The sequence below is a fragment of the Oryctolagus cuniculus genome, chromosome 14, assembly GCF_051225735.1.
Source record: "Oryctolagus cuniculus isolate XC-2025 breed Fujian yellow rabbit chromosome 14, ASM5122573v1, whole genome shotgun sequence".
Taxonomy (NCBI): domain Eukaryota; kingdom Metazoa; phylum Chordata; class Mammalia; order Lagomorpha; family Leporidae; genus Oryctolagus; species Oryctolagus cuniculus.
Genome location: NC_142880.1, coordinates 73,587,035 through 73,611,740, shown reverse-complemented (window position 1 = coordinate 73,611,740; position 24,706 = coordinate 73,587,035). Strand labels below are relative to the sequence as shown.

The window sequence follows — 24,706 nt, the reverse complement described above, 5'->3', positions numbered from 1 at the left end:
TAAGTTACTGGAATTAAGACTTATTCTATGCATCTGCTCTCCCACAATATGGCGCTGAGAAGGGAGAAACAGCTTCTACACAGCTGCCTCCAGTTCAACCAATAAACTGTAGGACCTACTCCTGATTGGAGGAGAGCAGCGTACTCGGAGTGTGGGTAGCAGAGTTGGGATTGGCGGAAGAGGACTATAAAGGAGGAGAGAGACAACATGCACCAGGAACATCTAAGAGGAACCTCTATCTGAAGGAACACCTGTGCAGCCCCCGAGAGAGCCGGCCGGTGGTGTGCCGCTCCCCCGCGGAAGTGGGGAAGGTGGCAGGGGGAACCGCCCTTCCACGGAGGTGGAAGGGACAGTAGCCAACCCGGGTAGAACCAGCAGCAAACCAGGGGAGGGCCGAGCAGACAAAAGAACAGCGCAGGGTCCTGTGTCGTTCCTCCATGAAGAGGGGGAGCGACATAGATGATTTCCTAAGGGTTTTCTTTTATAGGCCTACATTCTAGGATGCCCTAATTTACAAAGAGTTTTCAAAAGGTAGGCATTTTAAAATTATGATTTAAAAAGTTCTACCCTATGAATAAAAATATTAAAATAATATGGAGTACCACTTTATGGTCACCAAATGGCAAGAAGTAAATGAAAATCTAATGTTGGTAAACTTGGTTAACTTCCACAGTACACGTGGCTATACTGTTCAAGGTGGGACTAGAGCTAAAAATAGACACAAAATCCTTTGACACAGTAAAGCCCCTTCTGGAAATCATCCAAAAGGAAAAGGAAAAAAAAATCCTTCTTGTACTATGATGTTTACAGCCACATTATTTACAGTAGGAGGAAACAGTCCCACAGGAAACAACCTAAATATCCAAAAATGGGACAATAGTTAACCATGAAATGACAAGATGCATTAATGTCAAGTTATAAATTGAAACCCATATGGACAAGTATAGGCACACTGTGCAGGCCATGGCCCTGTGAGTCACTTAGTAGCTGCCTTGGTTATCAGAATGATTGTTGCATTATGGCGGTGCCTGTGTTCAAGTGACCCTTATGTAGTAGCCTAATAAAACATCACCTCACTTTATCTTATCATGTAGGAAATATATTGTCTCACTTCACTAAACAAGAGCTTGGTGAGAACAGCACAGTCTGATATTCTGAGAAAGAGGCCACATTCACATAACATTTTAAAAGTATACTTTTGTAATCACTTTATTTCATCATTATTAATCTCATACTATGCCTAATTTATAAATTAAACTTGATCATGGATATGTACACATAGAAAAAATACAGTATATGTAGGGCTTTGCACTATCTGTGGTTTCAGATATTCACTGGTGGGGTGAGGGGATTTGGGCAATGTATCTCCAGTAAATAAGAGAAGATTCATGCAAATGTTAGTGACTGAGCAAATTTGCAAATAAGAAATCAACTCTATGTGTGACTTGAGTCCTAGAAAGGGAAGAAACAATATGGGACAAGATAAATATTTCAAGAGATGATGGGAAAGTTTTCTCAAAGAGAGGAGAATAAGGGAATCTATAAAACTAAGAGATTATTGATATAGAAGCTAAATATATGTTGTATAAAGAGATAAAACTAAAAAAACTGCTTCTCTGAAAGTACACCTTAATTTCATTAACTCTGATGAGAGTGACCAAGAATTTGAGTGAAATGGCATATTAGATATTAAAACTATAATACAATTTAGTGTTATAATTTATAATACTATTTATAATACTATAAATAATTTAGTGTTAATGTGAAAATGTAGATGAAATTAACATTCCTGAAAAAGTACAACTCACAAAAACTGACCAAATGAGATGAAAAACTAGGCATAAAACTATACAAAATACTGAGTGTATAACTAAAAATTACATACAGTGAAAATGTAGGCACAAATAATTGCGTAGAGCATTATACCAAGTATATAAGGGGCAAAAACAAGTGTACACAAGCTTTTCCAGAGAACAGTAAAAGATAAGAGAGTCCCCATCTCATCTTATGGTATTTGTACATAAAACCCAGTAAGAATACAAGAAAAGACAACTACAGGCTAATCTCACTCATGAACATGAATTAAAATATTCTAAACAAAATGCTGATCAAGAATATAAAAAGGACTGGATGACCAGGCTGCGTGTATCCTACAAACCTAAGGTTGTCTTATATTTGCAAATTAATGCCATTTGCTATATTCATAGATTAAAGGTGAAAGAACTTATGTGATCATCAGTAAAGGCAGAAAAATACTTCTAAAAGTCAATGCTCAATTGTAACTTTAAAAATCTTAGGAAACTAACAATGAGGAAGAACTATGGATAAAAATGTATCTATGAACAGTCCACATCAGACATCGCACCTAGTAGTGAAATGCTGAAATCTCTTCACAAGGATTGAAAACACGAAGAGGATACCTAGTAGTATCTTTTCTATTCATATCTTTTCTATTCAACATAATATTGTCACATGAGAGGACCTAGCTGGTTCAGAAAGGTAAGAAAAGGTAATAAAACAAGAAGATTAAGAAACAATATTATATTAATTCATTGATGATATGATGCATAGAGAAAATCTAACAGGATTAGAAAAGTATGAATAGAACTAAAAAGATTGACAAGATTGCTTTATATAAAAAGAAAAATGCCTTTCAATGTATGTGAAACAAAATAGTACTCAGAAAAATTAAGAAATCAATACAATCCCATCAAGGTGGCATGTACCAATGCCATCTCACAAGTCCAAGTGATCAATTTCAGTTCACAATTGATCACACTGATAGGTCTAAGAGTCAAAGGGATCACACAAACAAGACTAGTGTCTGCTAATACTAACTGATAGAATCAAAAAAGGAGAGAACGATCCAACAGGGGAAGCAGGATACACAGCAGACTCATAGAATGGCAGATGTCCTAAACAGCACTCTGGCCTCAGAATCAGCCCTTAAGGCATTCGGATCTGGCTGAAGAGCCCATGAGAGTATTTCAGGCATGGAAAGCCAAGACACTCTGGAAAAAAAAAAGACCTAAATGAAAGATCTCTGCGAGTGAGATCCCAGTGGAAAGAACAGGGCCATCAAAGAAGGAGGTACCTTTCTCTGAAGGGAGGAGATAACTTCCCCTTTGACTATGACCCTGTCGGAATAAGATCGAAGTCGGCGAATTCAAAAGGCTTCCATGGCCTTGGCAACTCATGACAAGAGCCTAGGGAGATTACTGACGCCATAAACAAGAGTGTCAAATTGTCAAGTCAACAACAGGAGTCACTGTGTACTTACTTCTCATGTGGGATCTGTCCTTAATGTGTTGTCCAATGTGAAGTAATGCTATAACTAGTACTCAAACAGTATTTTATACTTTGTGTTTCTGTGTGGGTGCAAACTGTTGAAATCTTTACTTAATATATACTAAATCGATCTTCTGTATATAAAGATGATTGAAAATGTATCTTGATGTGAATGGAATGGGAGAGGGAGCGGGAGATGGGAGGGGTGCGAGTGGGAGAGAAGTTATGGGGGTGGGGAGCCATTGTAATCCATAAACTGTACTTTGGAAATTTATATTTACTAAATAAAGAAAAAAATATAGTATCATAAAAAGTATCACATTCCTAGGAATAAATCTAACAAATGCTAAGTTAGTCTTCTGCACAGGGAACTATAAATCATTACTGAGAGAAATTATAGATCAAAATAAAGGGAGAGATATATCAGACATATGGAAATATATTTTGAAATAAGTCAATTCTCCAGTTAGTATATAAAGTCAGTGCAATTAAAGTTTTTAAATTATATATATTAACAGGCTCATTCTAAAATTCCTAAAATTCTTATTATAAAAACAAAAGATCAAGAATAGAAAGAGACTCCAAAGGTGGGAAGAGTGAGGAAATTGCTCTACTGGACAACAGAATTTAATATAAACTTTCTGCATTTAAGATAATGTAATATGAGAACAGACTGAAATAGATCAAAGCATATATGACAAGAGGCATTGCAAAATGAACTCTTATATAAATTGTGTGAGCTAATTGGTTTTTTAATTATTATTTTTTTTTATTTTTTGACAGGCAGAGTGGACAGTGAGAGAGAGAGAGAGAGAGAGAAAGGTCTTCCTTTGCCGTTGGTTCACCCTCCAATGGCTGCCGCGCTGTGGCCGGCACCCCACGCTGATCCGATGGCAGGAGCCAGGTGCTTCTCCTGGTCTCCCATGGAGTGCAGGGCCCAAGCACTTGCGCCATCCTCCACTGCACTCCCGGGCCACAGCAGAGAGCTGGCCTGGAAGAGGGGCAACCGGGACAGAATCCGGCGCCCCGACCGGGACTAGAACCCAGTGTGCTGGCGCTGCAGGCGGAGGATTAGCCTAGTGAGCCGCAGCGCCGGCCATTGGCTTTTCTATACAGAAACTCTGATATCTGCCTCACAGTTCTCAAAAATCAATTACAGTAAAATACAAGTCGAATGAAAGCACCGAACAATTATACTTTTTTAAAAAATTTATTTGAAAGAGTTACAGAAAAAGGAGAGGCAGAGAGAGGGAGGTCTTCCATCCGATGGTTCACTCCCCAGTTGGCCGCAACAGCCGGAGCTGTACCCATCCGAAGCCAGGAGCTTCCTCCGGGTCTCCCATGTGGGTACAAGGGCCCAAGGACTTGGGCCATCCTCTACTGCTTTCCTAGGCCACAGCAGAGAGCTGGCTCAGAAGTGGAGCAGCTGGTCTCGAACTGGCACCCACATGGGATGTTGGCACTTCAGGCCAGTGTGTTAACCTGCTGCACCACAGCACCGGCCCCTAAGAACAATTATATATGATAAATGACAATAATTTTATGAGCTTGAGTTAGAGAACTACTCTGTGAGCATGACAGAAGAAAGTACCGGGGGCCAGTGCTGTGGTGCAGCGGGTTAAAGCCCCAGCCTGCAGCACTGCCATCCCATATGGGTGCTGGTTTGAGTTCCTGCTGCTCCTATCCTGATCCCACTTTTTGCTATGGCCTGGGAAAGCAGTAGAGGATGGATCAAGTGCTTGGGCCTCTGCACCCATGTGGGAGACCTGGAAGAAACTCTGGCTCTTGGTTTCGGATTGGCACAGCTCTGGCTGTTGCGGCCATTTGAGGAGTGAACCAGCAAATGGAAGACATCCCCCTCCACCCACACACTATAACTACATTTTTAATAAATAAATCTTTTAAAAAAATTTTTAAAAGTACCAAAACTGGCCGGTGCTGTGAAGCAGTGAGTTAACGCCCTGGCTTGAAGCATCAGCATACTATATGGACACTGGTTCTAGTCCCAGCTGCTCCTCTTCCGATCCAGCTCTCTGCTATGGCCTGGGAAAGCAGTAGAGGATGGCCCAAGTCCTTGGGCCCCTGCACCCACGTGGGAGACCCAGTGGAAGCTCCTGGCCCTGGCCATTGTAGCCAATTGGGGAGTGAAACATCGGATGGAAGACTTCTCTCTCTGCCTCTCCTCTAACTCTGACTTTCAAATAAATAGATAAATCTTTAAAAAAAAAAAAGTACCAAAACTTCATACATTTAACTATAACGTTAATAACTTGATCCATATACATAGAGAATGAAATCTTCCAAATAAGAGGATATATTTAGAACATGTGGTAACTGACTCATACTCAGAACATACAAGAGCTATGACAAATCAACATAGAAAAAGACAGTCCCACTGGAAGTCACATATTCATTTGTGCCTGGCTATAGTATGTATTTTACAAATGAAGAAATACAAATAGCCAAAAATATGAAAATATACTGTCATTATTAATCAAAGAAATGTTCCACATAATCACAGTGAGATGCCATCACACATGTACCAACTGACTACAACTCAACTCCTACATTGGTCAATGCAGGGAAAAATTGGAGCAACAAGATCACTCACACACTCCTGGAGAGACTGACTTAGTACAAGCATTTGGAAAACTATCAGCATTTACTAAGACAAATATTTGTGTTATCTATGGCCCAGCAACTCCATTCCCAGGTACATCCCAATAGAAATCTGCATATAGGTTTAACATAGAACAAAAATATTCATAGGACTATTTATAAGAACTCCCCAAATGTTCACCAATTATAATGAATGGGTAAGTTGCAGTGGAATACTCTGAAGTGGGAAAAACACTACATCTCCATGCAACACATACACATGATCTTAGCCAAAAGGCTGAGAAGCAATCCATTTCTGATCCAGCCTGCTCCCTGCTAATGTGCCTTGAAAATCAGTGGAAGATAGCCTAAGGCCTTGGGCCCTTGCAACCACACACAGGAGACCCAAGTAAGTCTCCTGGCTTTGGCCTGGCCCAGCCCTGGCCATGGTGGTCATTTGGAGAGTGAACTAGCAAATGGAAGATCTGTCTCTCCCTCTCTGTAATTTTGACTTTCAAATAAATACATCTTAAAACAAAAAAGCAAAGAAATTGTTTCTAAAAAAAAGTAATTGTAGAGGGGCCATTGTTGTAGTGCAGAGGTTTAGGCTGCTGCCTAGGACACCTGCCATCCCATATTGGAGTGCCAGTTTCAGTCCTGGTTACTCTATTTTTGATCCAGCTCCCAGCTAATATGCCCAGGAAGCAGCAGATGATGGTGCCATTACTGGAGTTTCTACTACCTACATGAGAGAACTAGATGGAGTTCCTGGCTTCAGCCTGGCCCAATCCCAAAATCTCAATCTCTCAAAATCACTCTTCCTCTCTCCCCCATCCCTCTCTGCTACTTGCCTTTTAAATAAATAAATTTTAAAAATGTAATGAGAGGGGCTTGCACTGTGGTATAGTGTATAAAGCTGCTGCCTGAGACTCCAGCATCCCATATGGGTGCCGGTTCAAGTCTTGGCTACTCCTCTTCTGATCTAGCTCCTTGCTAATGCACCCGAGAAAGTGGTGGAGGATGGTCCAAGTACTTGGGCCTCTTCACCCATGTGGGAGACCTGGATGAAGCTCCTGGCTTCGGACTGGCCCAGCTCTGGCCGTTGCTGCCAAATGGAGAATGAACCAGTGGATTTAATCTACCCCTCTTTCTCTGTAATCCTGTCTTCCAAAGAAATATATATTTTTAAAAATTAAAGTGTAGTGAGATAATGAATTGTGATGAGGAAGAACATAAAGATGACTTCTAGGTCCTGGTGAATGCATGTGTATCCAGAATTGTGGTTACACAAATTTAAGAAAGTGATCTGTTAAACTGTGTTAGGAAGTCCTCCTCCATGTATCCCACACACCTACACACACACTGAATGCACCAATAGATGCAAGGCCCTAATGACTTCACCACGTCTTTATCAGGGTTATGCTTTCAGTGAACAAATTTGAGGGAGGAGGTGATGTCTCCCTCCAGGACAAAGAGCAGGCTTGACAACTGCTGCTATAAAATAGCAGATTCCCCAAGCTTGGTGTTCCTTGCCTGTAATGCAACCCACCCTGTGTGCAGGTGTCAGCCTGGGCCCTCTGTGTCGCTTCTCTGTGACATGGGAGACAAAGGGAACAAACATAAATATGCTCATACTAATGCTGCTTGCCGTGCCACGAGTACCAAGAATCCTGATTTCTGAGCCAGAAGTTGTATGCCTTCGGTCAGCATCCATGAAACAAACTCACTAATTTTTTTTTTATTTTTTATTTTTTGACAGACAGAGTGGACAGTGAGAGAGAGAGGGAGAGAAAGGTCTTCCTTTGCCATTGGTTCACCCTCCAATGGCCACCACGGCTGGCGCGGTGCGGCCGGCGCGCCGTGCTGATCCGATGGCAGGAGCCAGGTGCTTCTCCTGGTCTCCCACGGGGTGCAGGGCCCAAGCACTTGGGCCATCCTCCACTGCACTCCCTGGCCACAGCAGAGAGCTGGCCCGGAAGAGGGGCAACCGGGACAGAATCCGGCGCCCCGACCGGGACTAGAACCTGGTGTGCCGGCACCACAAGGTGGAGGATTAGCCTAGTGAGCCGCGGTGCCGGCCTATACTCACTAATTTTAAGTAGGGTAAAAATCAAGATCCAGCCCTGACAAGTGGTTCATTTACTTTTTATGCATTTTTCTGTATGCACATATTTCACAATAAAACATTTTACTTTTTTTTTTTAAAAAAGCTAGCATTTTTGAGTGCTTACTATATTCTAGGCTCTGGGAATACAATGAGAACTAGGATGGAAGGTGATCTTAAAAAAATGTATTCAGGAGCAGGTAAGACCCCACGTAGGGTGCCTATATCCCATATATCCCATATCTGAGTGCCTGGGTTTGAGTCTGGCTCCATCTCCCATTCCAGCTTCCTACTTATGTGCACCTTGCGGGAAGAAGGGGGGCAACAGTGATGGGTCCAGCACTTGTCCCTGTCACCCACATTCCGGATTTCTGGCTTCAGGATCATCCAATTATGGTTGCTGAGGGCATTTAGGAATGAACCACTGGATGGGAGGTTTCCCACCGTTTCTCTTTCTGCCTTTTGAATAAACATGAAAATAAATAAATTTTAAAATATTCAGTAGGAGGGAGAGTCAAGCTGAAGATAAATAATGGTGCTCCTATGAGAAAAGGGATAGGAAAGGGTTTTTTTTATATATAATATCATCAATAGAGCTATCTCGGACATTTTAATACTAACATTTTAACATTTTAAACATTTTAAAAGTAAATAGTCAAAAAGTGAAAACAAATTTACCAGCTAAAGGAATATATTAGCAAATTCAGGAAGATTTACAAGTAGAGGTGTTTTTTTTTTTTCATATACTAGTTGGAAAGAACTAGGGATTTTTCAGCTTGGCATTCTTTCAGAAAGTGTGCCTTTAACCCAGTGTTACAGCAGCTGTCAGAGCTCATTCATTGATCATTCACTCAGCAAATTGATACGAAGAACACTCAGCACAAGTCAAGAAAATAGGGCTTTTCTTCAAGGTTATAGCTTAGGTTTGGACATTTGGCAATGATTAGGGTGCCACTTAGGTTGTGGCATCCTATAAGAGTGCCTGGGTTTGAATCCTGGCTCCATCCCTGATTCTAACTTCCTGCTAATGTGCACCCCGGGAGGCAGCAGGCAAGGGCCCATGGAGTTGGGTCATTGACACCTACATAGGAGAGTCAGTTGAGTTGCAGACTCCTGGCTTCTGCCTGGCCCAGCCCTGGCTGTTGTGGTCATTTGAGGAGTGAACCATGGGATGGAAAATCTCCCTATGTGTTTGTCTCTCCCTCTGTCTCTGCTTATCAAAAAATAAAGTTTTAGGGGTTGACACCATGGCTCACTAGGTTAATACTCCATCTGCGGTGCCAACATCCCATATGGGCACAGGGTTCTAGTCCCAGCTGCCCCTCTTCCAGTCCAACTCTCTGCTGTGGCCTAGGAGGGCAGTGGAGGATGGCCCAGGTGCTTGGGCCCTGCACCTGCATGGGAGACCAGGAAGAAGCACCTGGCTCCTGGCTTTGGATCAGCGTACCTCCAGCCGTAGCTGCCATTTTGGGGGTGAACCATCAGAAGGAAGACCTTTCTCTCTATCTCTCTCTCTCTCACTGTCTGTAACTCTGTCAAATAAATAAATAGAAAAAAATTTACAAAAAAGTTTTAGCCCAGTAAGCTGGGAATTGAAATACAATATGAAAACTGCCAGGGAAGGGTGCACCTTAGCAGTGACATCTAAATTGGATTAGGAGGTGGGGGTGCAGTGAAGCAGAGATTTAAATAAAGTACAGGATGAGAATTGGGGGCTAAAGAGTATATCTAAAGAAAACACAAAGGCAAAAATCACAAGGCTGTACTCTTAAAAGTCATAGCTCACTTGAACCATAACCCAAAAAAAGAACAGTGACACCAATAAGTTGAAGTCTGATTACTTGGGAGCAAAACTAAATCTGTGATACTAAAGGGATTTCTTAATTCCTATGGCACTTGATTAAATCAAGCATTTTAAATTTACATGATATTTTTCATTGGAACAATTATATTTCTTATACTGGAGTGAAAAAATAGATTACATAAGAGTATCACCAAAAAACGTATTATATAAAAGTATTCCAACTCCAACACTATGCTTTCTTCCACTCCTCCCCAGTGCATGGAAAACTAATCAATTCTTCTCAAATATCTGTACTATATACTAGTATTAAGAACACTGTTTAGAAAAGTTTATAAAATCCATTTTTAAGATTTTGGATCCCTATTGTAATAAGCATCCAGTAAGTGATCTGATTCAAAGTGCTGAAGGTAACTGATAAACAGTTTAGAACAGAGTTGTCCAACTGCAATGAGCAGAGCCAGCCTGTGTTCAGTCTGCATTGCCACATGGTATCCATGGAAATGAGATTAGGGCCACACAAAGACAAACAAAGGCCACCTTCAAATGAATCAGGGAGAATGACAACTGCCAATGTTCAAGGCGTCCATTGGTGCAGTAGCTTTGCTCATGCTTTTCAAAATACAATACAGTAATCTCTTAGGCTGACAACACAGTGTCCAACACTTTTATTTCCAATTCTGTTTCAGCATTAACCTCAATTTTAAACAGAAAGTCAATGATTAGGACTTGCACAAGGCTCTGCAGTAAGAACAGTCTCTACACTTGGTATTAGCCAAAAGGCTGAGAAGCAATAGTAAGAAGTGTCTCTGAGCACTTTAAAAATTACTGAAAGGGAAGGGCTGTACTCACAGAGCAATTATGCAGGGATCTGTGAATAAAATTGTACAGTTTCTATTAACTATTTGGACAGGAGAATACACCAGCCTAAGGAAGTAAAATGCATTTGAAAATTATTAAAAAGTCCAATATTCTATGCAGCTGAATTATAAGATATGTAGCTTATACTCATTAGTAAATGTAATTTATAAGAATCAATAAGTGGGCCAGTGCTGTGACGCAGTGGGTTAAAGCCCTGGCCTGAAGCGCCAGCATCCCATATGGGCGCTGGTCCTAGTCCTGGCTGCTCCTCTTCTGATCCAGCTCTTTGTTGTGGCCTGGGAAGGCAGTAGAAGATGGCCCAAGTCCCTGGGCCCCTGCACCCATGTGGGAGACCCAGAAGAAGCTCCTGGCTCCTGACTGGTGAAGCTCCGCCTTTGCCATTTGGGAGTGAACCAGTGGATGGAAGACCTCTCTGTCTCTACCTCTTTCTGTAACTCTTTCAAATAAAAATAAATCTTAAAAAAAAAAATCAATAGGCATAGACTAAATAAGTTCCTTGAATTTAAGAACTCTGAACTAATTACAACAAAAAGAATGGATATGAGAGGCCGCCACCTGCAGTGCTGGCATCCCATGTGGGCCCGGTTTGAGTCCCAGCTGCTCCATTTCCTATCCAGCTCTCTGCCATGGCCTGGGAGAGCAGTGGAAGATGGCCCAGGTCCTTGGGCCCCTGCAGCCACATGGGAGACCAAGAGAAAACTCCTGGCCCCTGGCTTTGGATTGGCGCAGCTCTGGCCGTTGCGGCCAGCTGGGGAGTGAACCAGCAAATGGAATACCTCTCTCCCTCCTTCCCTCCCTCCCTCCCTCTCCTCCTCTCTAACTCTTTCAAGTAAATTTTTTTAAAAAAAGAATGGATATGAATTTTTATGTATATGATTCAGTGAAAATGGCTTAAAATGCTTCAAAAAATACCATACTGAGTTACATAGAATAAAAAATTTCAATATTTTACTAATTAAAAACTTTCAAAACCAACACTAATTCTGTGATCTGAGACTGATTTCTGAAAATACTAGGGAATTTTTCTTAAGCTAGATAGAAATATTGAATTAAAATATCAGAGAAATAATACAAATCTCTAAATGAACTTATTTGTTGCTTAGGAAATTTGATTAAAGTGTTGATATTCATTCTATTATCAAAACTGGAATATATTACACACGTGAAAAACAACTTCAACTCCTTTATTGAGTATGTGCTGAAAGCAGGCACAGTGGACTGGGAGTGCCTTTCCCCATTGCTCTTGTTTTCTTCTTCTTTCATAGCTCCGTTCTCTCCCTCTTTGTACACATGATCAACTTCTCCTTTAATCAATAACTAATTCTCTCCATTTCAGACCTCAGAACCTATTTCGTCTACCTCTGCATGATGCTCCGTGGCTTCTCCTTTTTTAGAGGTGCTAACTTTCTCCCACTCCTTCCCCTGTTTCTTTAAACATCAAAGCTCCCTACCCCTTCTTTCAGTGTCTTGTGTCATGGATCTGTGCCATCTACAGACGCCTCAATGTAGTTTTTTTAATTGTATTGTGTAGTACTCTAATATTTCTCAAAATTTCTGTGCAATTCTCTCCATGTTTGTTTGTTTAATGGCAGCTGCTCCCATCCTGACTCACTCTTCCTCTTTACTACCAGGCTTTCTGAAACTGCTTCCTCACTTAGATTGAATGCTCATCCCACTTCATTCTTGGTTCTACTTTTTGTGTTCATGGAGACCACCCTTGTTGAGTCCGTCAGACTTGCTTGACTTCTGTGAAAGAGTTGACCCTGTTGACCATAACTTCCTTCTCCAGTTATTTCCATGACATGCCACTTCTGTTCTTTCCTGCCTTTTTAATAAAAGATTTATTTATTTGAAAGGCAGAGTTACATAGAGAGAATGAAAGAGACAGGGAGGCAGAAAGGGAGAGAGGGAATTTCCATCCAGTGAATCACTCTCCAAAAGACTGCAACTGCAAGCGCTGAGCCAGGTCAAAGCCAGGAGCCAGGAACTTCATTCAGGTCTCCCATATGGGTGGCAGGGGTCCAAATTCTTGAGTCATCTTCTGCTGCTTTCCCAGGTGCATTATCAAAGAACTGGATTGGAATGTAGAAGCTTGGACCAGAGTTGGCGCTCACATGGGATGCCCGCATCGCAGATGTTGGCTTAATCAGCTGCAACAGAACAAGGGCCCCAGAAACCCTACTTCTTGGCAATATTCCTTCTGCTTCTTCACTCTCCTTTTGCATCTCCTATTCCTAACCTGACCTCTACAGTATGAATTGTTGCCAAAATCCTCTTATTTGCCTGACTCATCAATGATGTGTCTTTTATTACTGTATACATGGATGGTTCCTAAATCTCTATTTTCATCTAGCACGCTGCCTGTTCCTAATGTCACTATATATAACTATCTAGCACTTAGATATGAATACCTGGTTGTCTCAAACTCAACCACTCAAAATGAGCTCATCACCTTTCCCCTTCAACCTGCCTTCCTTCAGTTCCTTCAATACATCTGCCTCAATACATGGCACTACGTGGAGTTTTCCACTTCAAACTCCAGCCTCATTTTCACCCTGTTTCAGTGCCACCATAGGCAATCAGTCACCAACCCCCGTCTGTTGTTCTTCCCGAGTGTCATTCACATTGGTACCCTACCCAATTTCCCTATTGTGACTAGCTGAGATTTTACCCCATCTCTCAACTGGTATAGTAAACCCAAACTAAAACCATTCTTTCTTAAATGGTCTTGGTGCCTACCTTCTGCGCTCCTTCTAAGCACCCTCTTGCCAGAGTGATCTGCCTAAGGAACAAGTTTGATCCTGTTGCTCCCCTGCTCAAAGTCCCTTCCACACCTTCTCATTGTTCTTGTGATAAAGCTCAGGTTCCTTCCTCCGCTGTATGAGCTCCTACACAGTCTGGTGCCTGCTTAGCTCTCAGCTTTCACTTTCTGTGAACACCATGAATTCCTGTTTTGTTGGTTTCCTATTCAAGAACCCAAACATCTGGGTTTGGGTCCTATTGCTAGTTACAGTTCTGTTTTATCTTACTATAGTATCATTTAGCGCCATTTTAAGAGACCTGAACTTTACAGTCTTCAAGGTCCTTCATGTAGCTCTAAATTATAAAGTATATTTCCTGTACCATGAGGACCTCTCTGGACACCACAATGTGTCAAAATGGTATCTCTCCATCCTCTGAACCCAACACTTAGTTCTATATCAGACAGAAGCTGTATTTGAACACATAACATCTACATGATATAGAAGCATATGCTGGAGCCTGGTGCTGTGGTGCAGCAGGTTAAAGCCCCAGCCTACAGTGCCGGCATCCCATATGGGCACTGGTTCTAATCCTGGCTGCTCCACTTCTAATCCAGCTCTCTGCTGTGGCCTGGGAAAGCAGTGGAAGATGGCTCAACTCCTTGGGCCTCTGCACCCACATGGGAGACCCAAAGAGGCTCCTGGCTTTGGATTAGCTCAGTTCTGATTGTTGGGGTCATTTGGGGAATGAACCAGAGGAATGGAAGCTTGCTCGCTCTCTCTACCTCTCCCTATAACTCTTTCAAATAGATAAAATAATTCTTTAAAAAAATGCATATGCTATAGCTCTAAGTTAAAGAAAACATCACCAAAATGAAAAGTAATATGGCCACCTTATTAGATCCAGAGAAATCAATTGATAAGATTTAACATTCCTTTATGATTACAAAAAAAAAAAAGCCCTCTCCATAAATTAGCTATAGAAAGAACATACCTTCAAATGATAAAGACTATGTATGGCAAAACAGTAGTCACTTTCATACAGAATGGGAGAAAGCTTTCCCCTCAGATCTGGAGCAAGACAAGGATGACCACTTTCACCACTCTTATTCAATATAGTATTGGAAGTATTAGAAAGAGCAATTAGGGAGGAGAAACAAATAAAAGACATCAAAATTGGAAAGGAGAATGTCAAAATATCCATGTCTACAGATGACATGAGTGCATACATGTATAAACCTAAACATTCCGCCAAAAAGCTGTTAGAACTGATAAACCAATTCAATACAGTTCCAGGTTACAAAATCAACATATAAAAAGTAGCTTTTGTATATACCAAAGATTAACTTGCTGAAAGAGAAATCAAGAACGAAATCCTATTCACAATAGCCACAAAAATATATTTAGGAGTAAATTTAACCAAAGATGTAAAAGATCTCTACAATAAAAAATATGTAGTATTAATGAAAGATCAACAAGGACACAAGAAAAATGATTTCTTGCTCATGGATTGGGAGAATATTGTTAAAATGTCTACACTATCCATATCAACATACAGGTTCAATGCAATCTCTACCAAAATACCAATGACACTCTTTACAGAAATAGAAAGACATAATCCCAAGGCAATTGAAATCACAAAAGATCCAGAATAGCCAAAGCCATTCTGAAAAAATAAAATCAAACCAAAGGACAATAGCTGACTTCAAAGCTTACTACAAAACTATAGCAATTAAAACATCACGGTACGGGCATAAAAAAACTGACACATATATCAGTGGAATAGAGAGCCCAGAAATTAATCCACATTCATACAGCCAATTGATGAAAGTGCCCAGACCATGCATTTTTACCCTTTTTTAAAAAATTTTTATTTATCTGAAAGTCAGAGTTACACAGAGAGACAAAGAGAGGCAGAGGCAGAGAGAGAGAGAGGTCTTCCATCTGCTGGTTCACTCCCCCAGTTGGCCACAACGGCCACATCTGTCCCAATCCAAAGCCAGGAGCCAAGAGCTTCCTCCAGGTCTTCCCATATGGGTGCAGAGGCCCAAGGACTTGAGTCATCTTCTACTGCTTTCTTAGGCCACAGCAGAGAGCTGGATCAGAAGTGGAGTAACCGGGACTTGAACCAGCACCCATATGAGATGCCAGCACTGTTGGCAGTAGCTTTACCAGCTACACCACAGACCCCAAGACCATACCTTAGAGAAAGGATAATCTCTTCAACAAATGGTACTGGTTAAATAGGATGTATGTATTTAGAAAAATGAAATTAGATACTTACCTCTCACCATTTAAAAAAAAATCAACTCAAGATGAATCAAAGATCTAAATTTTTATTTTTGACAGGCAGAGTGGACAGTGAGAGAGGGAGACAGAGAGAAAGGTTTTCCTTTTCCATTGGTTAACCCCCCCAATGGCCGCTGCGGCCGGCGCACTGCGCTGATCCGAAGCCAGGAGCCAGGTGCCAGGTGCTTCTCCTGGTCTCCTGTGCGGGTGCAGGGCCCAAGGACCTGGGCCATCCTCCACTGCACTCCTGGGCCACAGCAGAGAGCTGGACAGGAAGAGGAGCAACCAGGACAGAATTCGGCGCCCCGACCGGGACTAGAACCCAGTGTGCCAGTGCCGCAGGCGGAGGATTAGCCTAGTGAGCCACGGCACCAGCCAAAGATCTAAATTTAAGAACTGAGATTATGAAGCTGCCAGAAGAAAATATAGGGGAAACACTTGAAGACATTGGTGTAGGTGATGACTTTTGGATAAGACCTCCCAAAGCATGGGCAACAAACGAAAACTAGACAAATTGGATTGTGTCAAACTCAGAAGCTTCTGCACATCAAAGGAATCAGAGTGAAGAGGCATCTGACAAAATGGGAAAAAAATATTTGCAGGCTACTCATCTGTCAAAGGATTGATATCTAGACATATCAACAACTCAAAAAACTCAACAGCAAAACAATCCAGTTAAGATTTGGGCAAAGGACCTGAGTAGACAGTTGTCAAAACAAGAAAAATCACCAGTGTGTGAAAAAATGCTCAATATCACTAATCATCAGGGGAAATACAAATCAGAATCACAATGAGATATCACCCCACAGAATGGCTGTTATCCAAAAGAGAGCAACAAATGCTAGTGGAGATGGGAGAAAGGGGAACTCTTATACACTGTTGGTAGGGTTGTAAATCAGTAGTGTCTCTGTAGAAAACAAAATGAAGATTTCTTAACCTAGAAAAAGATTCGCCATATGGTCCAGCAATACCACTACTGGCTATATACCCCAAAGAAATGAACACATTGTATCACAGATACCTGCATCACCATGTTTATGGGAGCACTATTTATAATAGACAAAATATGGAATTAACCAAAGTGTCCAGCATTCGATGAATAAAGAATATTTGATATATATAAAATTGATTAATATCCAGCTATAAAAATGAAATTCTATCATTTGCATCAAAATGGTTGCAACTGGAAGACATGTTGAGTAAAATAAGCTGGATACAGAAAAACCAAATGCCACCTCTTCTCCCTTTTATGTGGGAGCTAAAATTAAAAAAAAAAAAGAAATGCCTGAGTGTATCAATTTTGGTGCAAGTATATTTGTCAGACTTTGTTTTAAATCTTTGCCAAACAAAATGGTAAGACATATATACTACTATATTTTTAATGATTTTGTGGGTATTTAAAAATTTACTTCATATATGTTGAACATTTTTTCATTTGATCATTGTTTACAGCCCCTATTTTCTTGCATAACTTAAAGTCTTCTTACTTTGTTGAACTTTAGTGGAGCATTAAGCCTTTGACTAAAACGTAAATTAAAGATGTGTTATCTCAAAAACAAAATATTAAGTTAAAAAATTTGGAAAAAAGGCCGGCGCCGTGGCTCAATAGGCTAATCCTCCACCTTGCGGCGCCGGCACACCGGGTTCTAGTCCCGGTTGGGGCGCCGGATTCTGTCCCGGTTGCCCCTCTTCCAGGCCAGCTCTCTGCTATGGCCAGGGAGTGCAGTGGAGGATGGCCCAGGTGCTTGGGCCCTGCACCCCATGGGAGACCAGGAAAAGCACCTGGCTCCTGGCTCCTGCCAGGATCAGCGCGGTGCGCCGGCTGCAGCGGCGGCCATTGGAGGGTGAACCAACGGCAAAGGAAGACCTTTCTCTCTCTGTCTCTCTCTCTCACTGTCCACTCTGCCTGTCAAAAAAAAAAAAAAAAAAAAAAAAAAAAAAAAAAAAATTTGGAAAAAAATTTTAAATATCGTAATTTTGCTTTCTAGGCTGCATTTCAGAATTTAACAGTACACACTGGATTTCTCCATAATAAAATATATGCATTCATTTTAGTGACTCCATAGAATTGTGTTGCAGTGAATTATAATTTAGGTTGACTGTTTTAAATTAGAACTGTAGAGACATTATTCTCACATTTTTAGCTAAATATTTATGTAATTCTTTTTGTAAGAAGCTCTTTTCAAAAAATTGAGTTTCTAAGAGTAAGTGGTGTAGCTTGAGATGCCCACATCCCATTCAAGAATTCCTAGGTTTGAGTCCCCTCTTGGCTTCCTATCCAGATTCCTATTAATGCAGGTCCTGGGATGCAGCTGGTGGTGTTTTAAGTTCTTGGATCCCTGCCCTCCACAGGAGACTCAGATGAAGTTCTGGACTCTTGGCTTCAACTTGGCTTGTATTGGCTGCTTTGGACATTTGGGGAATGGATCATTGGATGGAAGATCTCTATTTACTATCATCTCTTTGTTGTTTTGCTTTTCAAAGAAAGAAATAAAACTTTAGGAAAGAAAATATAAGTTTTAAATTATCTAATTTTTTGAAGATACTATGAAGTATTATGGCCTCCAATCTCAATAATTTGGTAGTTCAAAGACCACTTTAAGGGCCCTTTTATCCTGTATCTTTCCATGAGTCTAACTCCAGCGTATTGGCTTCATCCTTTAGTTAGCTGACATCATAGTTGCAAAATAGCTGTAGTTATTCCAAACTTCACATCTAAATCTGGCAATATATTTCTTAACCAATGTTTCTCTTGGAAATCAAAGTTCCTTTTCCAGAAGTCCCCCAGCAGATGGTCTCTCATGACTTATTGGCAAACACTGCACTACATGCCCGTGTGGACATCAGACACCAGTCAATGGCCTGGCTCCACCAGATTGGCTCAGTTCCGTCACTGCTCACCTCCCTTACCTGTGCAAAGGTAGGATGCCCTACCTATGCAAAGCAAGGTGCTAACTCACTAAATGGACTTCTGACAGACAGGAGGATAACAGGGGCTGAAATTGATTAGGTGTCTTCTAGAACTGAGAGACAGTTCCCTTTCTTCACATTTGAGTTTGCTTCCAAATGGACTGCAACCCTTCTGGCCCAAGTTTTAGACTGTCTGATTCCTCAGTGAGCCCAGAACACTGCCTTACATAAAGTATGTCCTTCATAAGACCAAATATTAGTTTCACGGACTTCCCTGTAGCCAGATCAGTAAAGCCCCTAGGGATATTCTGAGGGCACAAACAAATCATTGTCCTACACACAATCTAATGTCTCAGGATTTGTGATAGAATTATTCTCTCTAGAGACTCATTCTGTGTTCTTTCTCATAGATCACTGGTCACCATAACAATTAAGAAAAAAACAAATCAAAACACAACTCTCCACACCTTGGACTTGCTGAGGAACAACTTTCCACAGTCCCTTCTTTTAAGCTGTGCTGAATCTTTGACTAATATCCCCAGCTGAGCACGGTTGGGTAGTACACACTGAAACTCACAGCTTTAGTGGCAACATGTACGTGATGCCAGCATACTTTTGGCCCCAAGTATTTTCCTCATTCTCCCCGAAATCCTTTTATTTTCACACTGAGTGAACATGTGTCTTTATTTTGCTGAATGTCTAAAATTCCATCATTAGAAGCTCATCTCTTCACATTAACAGGCGTCTCCCTTTTAATAAGCCTGGCACTGTTAACACAGGAAGACAAGGAGCAGTCATCATCCACTGTGGAGGAAATTCATTTAAACTGAGGCGTCACCGACTCTTGGTGTTGAAATCTACCTGTCTTGGTGGTCTTCTCACAACAAGGTGGTTCAGGCAACACTGCAACTTTGTTAGGAAAAGGGAGGAGGCAGTGATATTTAAACAATCATTTCCAAATCTTACTGTACATCAGAAAACTGAGTATTTTTAATAATTAAGTCCTGAGCCCCAAAGCATAAATTTAAGTCAAACAGAAGCAACTGGGCAGTAATTAGGCGAGCAAAGCTTAGCTGAGGAGAAGAGCAGGTGTCACTGGTGAGCGAAGGTGGGAGGAAGAGGTACCTTGTCAGAGACTGACCTAAAGCTAGGGAGGATGAAAGGAGAGAGGTGGTTTAGGGTGGATGCCAAGGATGAGAAACTACCTCAAGCTTTTCTTTTTGTTACCAAAGAAAAACTGCTTTACGATTTTGCCCTTGGTAACTTTATTGGAATTGAAGAATTACTAGTTGCAAAAGGGTAAGAGGAAAGAAAAGAAATAGAAGACAGAGGGGTTAGTCTGGAAAATATTTTAACACTAAAAAATATGCTCAGAAGTAGTCAGAACATAGGAGAATATATATCTTTGGCAGCTTGGTGTGTATATAGTGAGTGTGTGTATGTGTATATATATATATATGCCAAAGGGTATGGTAGCCAAAAGGATGAGCAGGTATGTGGTGTCCATTGTAAAGGACTCTTCAATATGCCAATAAATTGAGATGTGAACCTCCAGACATTTGAAAGATAATACTGGTGACAGGAGAACTGGAGGGACAAGATGCCAAAAACAAGAAAGCCAGTTTAAAAGTAACATTAATCTGGACACAATAAGGTAAGGCTCTGAACTGAGAGGTGGCTGAAGTTTTGCAGGAACTGGGAGAAGTGGCAGAATCTGGAGGCTGCTACATGGGAGCACATTCCTGGCTTTCTGTCTGCAGGATGCTGCTGGCGTTAGACAAGAGTAGACAATATAGGAGAAGACTTTGGAGGACAGGTGTTGAATTCAGCGTCGAAGATGTTGAGCCCAGCAGGCTTTTAGGACATCTGCATGGGCAATTTGGTGGCTAATGGATACTGATCCATCTGGAGACCCTGATTTGAAAGAAGAGTTGGCCCAGAGTGGAGCTATAGAATGAAGATGACAACCTACGATGGAATTCTGCAAACACCAGCAGCACCTGTGCCAGCTTGAAGGATGAGCCGAGGCCTGAGGTGGAGGGTGCTTCAGGAGGACATTAAAGACTTTTTTTTTTTTTTCAAACTAGGAGAGATGTTGGAATTTTAATAGACAGGAGGGAAGCTACATTAAAGAGAAATTTTGAAGATGTACTTTTAAAAAGAGGTTACTACTTGGCAGGGTTCCAGGGATAAGAGAAGTAACCCAGGAGGGAGGACTGTCCTTGGTCTGTTGACACACTGGAGAATCTCAGTGATGCCGTACATTAAGTTCCATTTGCTAGTGTGCTGGTCTCCTTTCCATTCAACCTGCCCATGAGTGATGAAAGGTGCTAAGTATGGAACTAAATGATGAGGAGAGCTCTTTCTTAAGCTCTTGAGAGAAAGTTTATGGAAAGTGAATTTGAATCTGGATGTTAAAATTAGATTTAAGGGGCCGGTGCTGTGGCACAGTGGGTTAATGCCCTGGCCTGAAGCACCAGTATCCCATATGGGTGCCAGTTCAAGTCCCAGCTGCTCCACTTCCAATCCAGCTCTCTGTTATGGCCTGGGAAAGCAGTGGAAGATGGCCCAAGTCCTTGGGCCTCTGCACCTGCATGGGTCCATTGCTGCCAACTGGGGAGTGAACCATCAGATGGAAGACCCCCCCCTTCTCTGCCTCTCTTCTCTCTGTGTAACTCTTTCAAATAAATAAATCTTTTAAAAACTAGATTTGAATTGCTATGTTTTGGTTATATCTTTTTTAAATTGAGAGACAGAGAGATACTATTGGCTGGGCCAAGATCAAAGCTGGGAGCTGGGAAGGCAATCCAAGTCTCCCATGAGGGTGGCAGAAGCCCAAATACTTGAGCCATCACCACTGCATTCCAGTGCATCATCAGCAGGAAGATGGGGTCAGGAGCCAGTCTCGAATTGAACCCAGGTACTCCAACATAGGACACAGACATCTTAAGTTCTAGACTCAACACTCACTCTGTAGGGGTGATAGGTTTCCAAAGTGGTTTACATGTATGATGGAAGGGATCAGACACACATATGCACATACCTTTAAAATGCTAACTTATGCATGTGTTTACATCACAAAATTGTACATGCATAAAATTTGCAACTATGTGTTCAGTTATGATAATGTTCCAAAATTGTATACAATTTATAAAATATTTGCTACTTATCTAAAGGTTTCAAATACTTATGTTAACCTTAGATACCCATGAAAGATGGTGTTGCTTCCTAAGAAATTTTTTTTTTTTTTGACAGGCAGAGTGGACAGTGAGAGAGAGAGAGACAGAGAGAAAGGTCTTCCTTTTGCCGTTGGTTCACCCTCCAATGGCTGCCGCGGCCAGTGCACTGTGGCCGGCGCACCTCGCTGATCCGAAGGCAGGAGCCAGGTGCTTCTCCTGGTCTCCCATGGGGTGCAGGGCCCAAGCACTTGGGCCATCCTCCACTGCACTCCCTGGCCACAGCAGAGAGCTGGCCTGGAAGAGGGGCAACCGGGACAAAATCCGGGGCAACCGGGACAGAATCCGGGGCCCTGACCAGGACTAGAACCCGGTGTGCCGGCGCCGCAAGGCGGAGGATTAGCCTAGTGAGCCGCGGCGCCGGCTCCTAAGAAACCTTAACTGGAGGGTGAACCAACAGAAGACCTTTCTCTGCCTAACTCTGCCTGTCCAAAAAAAAAAAAAAAAGAAACCTCAACTGGCATTACAATGACAAAACTTTATTATGATCATTTTAAATCAAGAGGAAACTTGTTCCTTGAGTATGCAAACTGGAGCATGACAAGGGAATAAACATACAAAATATTTTTTATGGATGTCAATGTAAATCACCTCTACTTGCCTGCACTGATTCAGCCTCATTAACTAATTTTAGGTTAAAAAAAAATCTCTGAACCTGACCTTATGCCTTGCAGCTACACATTCCATTAACGTGTTTCTCACTGCTCTTAAAGAACAAGCCTCAACACTTCAAAGATAGTATTAAAAGCTATGGAAGCACAACATTTTGCTAAGTAATTAAACAGAGATGAAAAGCTTGCATTTGTATTTCTATTAGCTTTTAGGAAGGTGATCATTTTCCAGGGTCCTGTTTTCATTGTCAAATCCAACTTTGAAACCCCTACACTGAGGGGTAATGGTCCCTCAAAACAACTCTTCTGCTCCCAGGAAACATGGTAGACAGAAAACCTAATAATGCCAGCTCTCTGTGGGCTTGGTGCAATGGTGCCCTTTTGCTAGGAGAACCTGGAGACAATGCCACGGGGTCTACCTGGACCAGGTTTCTTCTACCTTAAAGAGGAGGACTGGCTGAATGGAGAGCAGTTTGGGAAATAGTTGCTTCTTTAAAAACGCAAACAAACAAAACCACGTATTCACCAATGAAAAACTTGGAGATCAGACACCATTTTTTGTTTTGGTAGCTGTACAAGATAAAACGTGACTCCCTCTCCCCTCCTGTAACCAAACTTCTTGAACGCACCTTAGGTTCTGAAGAAAGCTCTGGACAAAGTACTCTCGACAGCTGCTTAGCCTCATTTCTCCACTTAGTGCAAACAAAGTCAGGAGGTGGGTGTGCCCCATTCCCATTGCACTGCAGGTGGAGCTATTCCCAGATTAATTTTTGCCTTGAGGTACCTGAGGCCAAGGAAGAGGAAAGAGGGGCCGGCACCTAGAGCCCCACGCTGCACATTGGAGAGCCCGGGTTCCGAGTCCGGGCTCTTCTTTCCAGCTTCCTGCTAACCTAGCCTGGGAGGCAGGCTCAAGCCGCTGGGTTCCTGCCTCCCACGTGGGAGACCTCGAGTATGAGCTCCTGTCTTCAGGCTCTGCCCTTGCAGGCAACTGGGGAGTGAACCAACGAGTGGGAAGGTGGCCTCTCTCAGTCCCTCCCAAGTTTTATTTTTTAAAAGAAGAAAGTGGAAAGAACTTTTCCTGGACTAAGCGTACATTCGTTGCACAGAGGAGGTTACAACAATAAGAGGAAGGCAGACGGGAAGGATTTATGAGGCGCTTGGTTATCCTACAACTCCTATGGGAGGAAACGCCAGTGCTGTGTCCAGAAGCAAGAAATGCGGGCATTATTCACAGGCTTGGGGTGGAAAAACCAGCAAGTGGGACCGGAGTCTCCTGCCAAGCCCGAAGGCATCGCAGTCCCAGGCACACGCAGCACCTGTCTGAGCCATCTCCCGGACACCGCAGCCCCGCTCCGTCCGCACGGGCTTGACTCGTGCTCGTAGACGTGACTTAGGAGGGCGCTTCACCCGCAGGGCGGATTCGCCTTTGGGGACTCCACACGTGGGAAGAGCAAAAACGGAGGGGTCTCTCCTCAACCAGCTCCGGATGCTTGGGAGCCGGGACCGGCGCAGAGCCTGCTCCCTGGCCCCGCATCACCCCCAGCTTCTGGCCCCTGCCCGCTCAGTCCCTCCCGGCGTCGGTGCGCAGCAAACTGCAGACTTACCTTGGCTCAGCGCTAACACCAGCTGCAGCTGCAACAGCGGCCGCGCGCCCCCTGCCTGTCCCGGTCGCATCCTGGGTCTGCCCCGGGCACGGCGGCTGCTCTGCGGGATTTGCGAGCGGACACCCTCGGCCCAGGGATAGGAGAACCCGGAGACTCTCCAGAAGCTGTCGGGAGTGCTTCTCTTCTCCGAAAAGGCCCGCCCCGGCACGCCCCTCCCGCCTCAGCAAACACCGGATCTGCCCCGGCCCCGCCCCGCCGAGCCCGGACCCCGCGGGCCACACCTCAGCTCCTGAGCGCCCCGGGCAGCCGCACCTGGACACCCTTACAACTCGCCCCACCTGGGCAGGAGGCCGCCGCGGGGTCGGAGACCTAGAGCCCTGCAGCCTTTCCTGCCCTGCTTGGCGCTGGCCCCGTCCTACCCCGCCCCCTGACTGCCCGTCATCCGACCCCAGGAGAGGCCTCTGGGCAGCCCTTTGTCGCTCCGGACTCCTGGCCGGGCGGAGTCTCCAACTGTAAACCCCAGTTCTTAGGGACTGCTAAGTGCATCGCTCTCCCCGCCTTTCCTGAGGGGGTGGAGAAACGGACAAAAATAGGTGCAGAATGACCGGGGTAGAAAGTCACTCATCAGGAAAGAGCTCCTTA

At 42.9% G+C, this 24,706-nt stretch overlaps 1 protein-coding gene across 1 annotated transcript in view; it reads right to left on the bottom strand.

Annotated features, from left to right (window-relative positions):
• The window catches only part of ITGA2 (integrin subunit alpha 2), a 118,175-nt gene extending 93,683 nt beyond the window's left edge, over positions 1-24,492 (bottom strand). The window contains exon 1 of the mRNA XM_008262194.5: positions 24,065-24,492. Coding sequence (XP_008260416.4) covers positions 24,065-24,134 — 70 coding nt within the window. The 5' untranslated portion in view covers positions 24,135-24,492. The remainder of the gene's footprint in view (positions 1-24,064) is intronic.
• Positions 24,493-24,706: the final 214 nt, after the last annotated feature.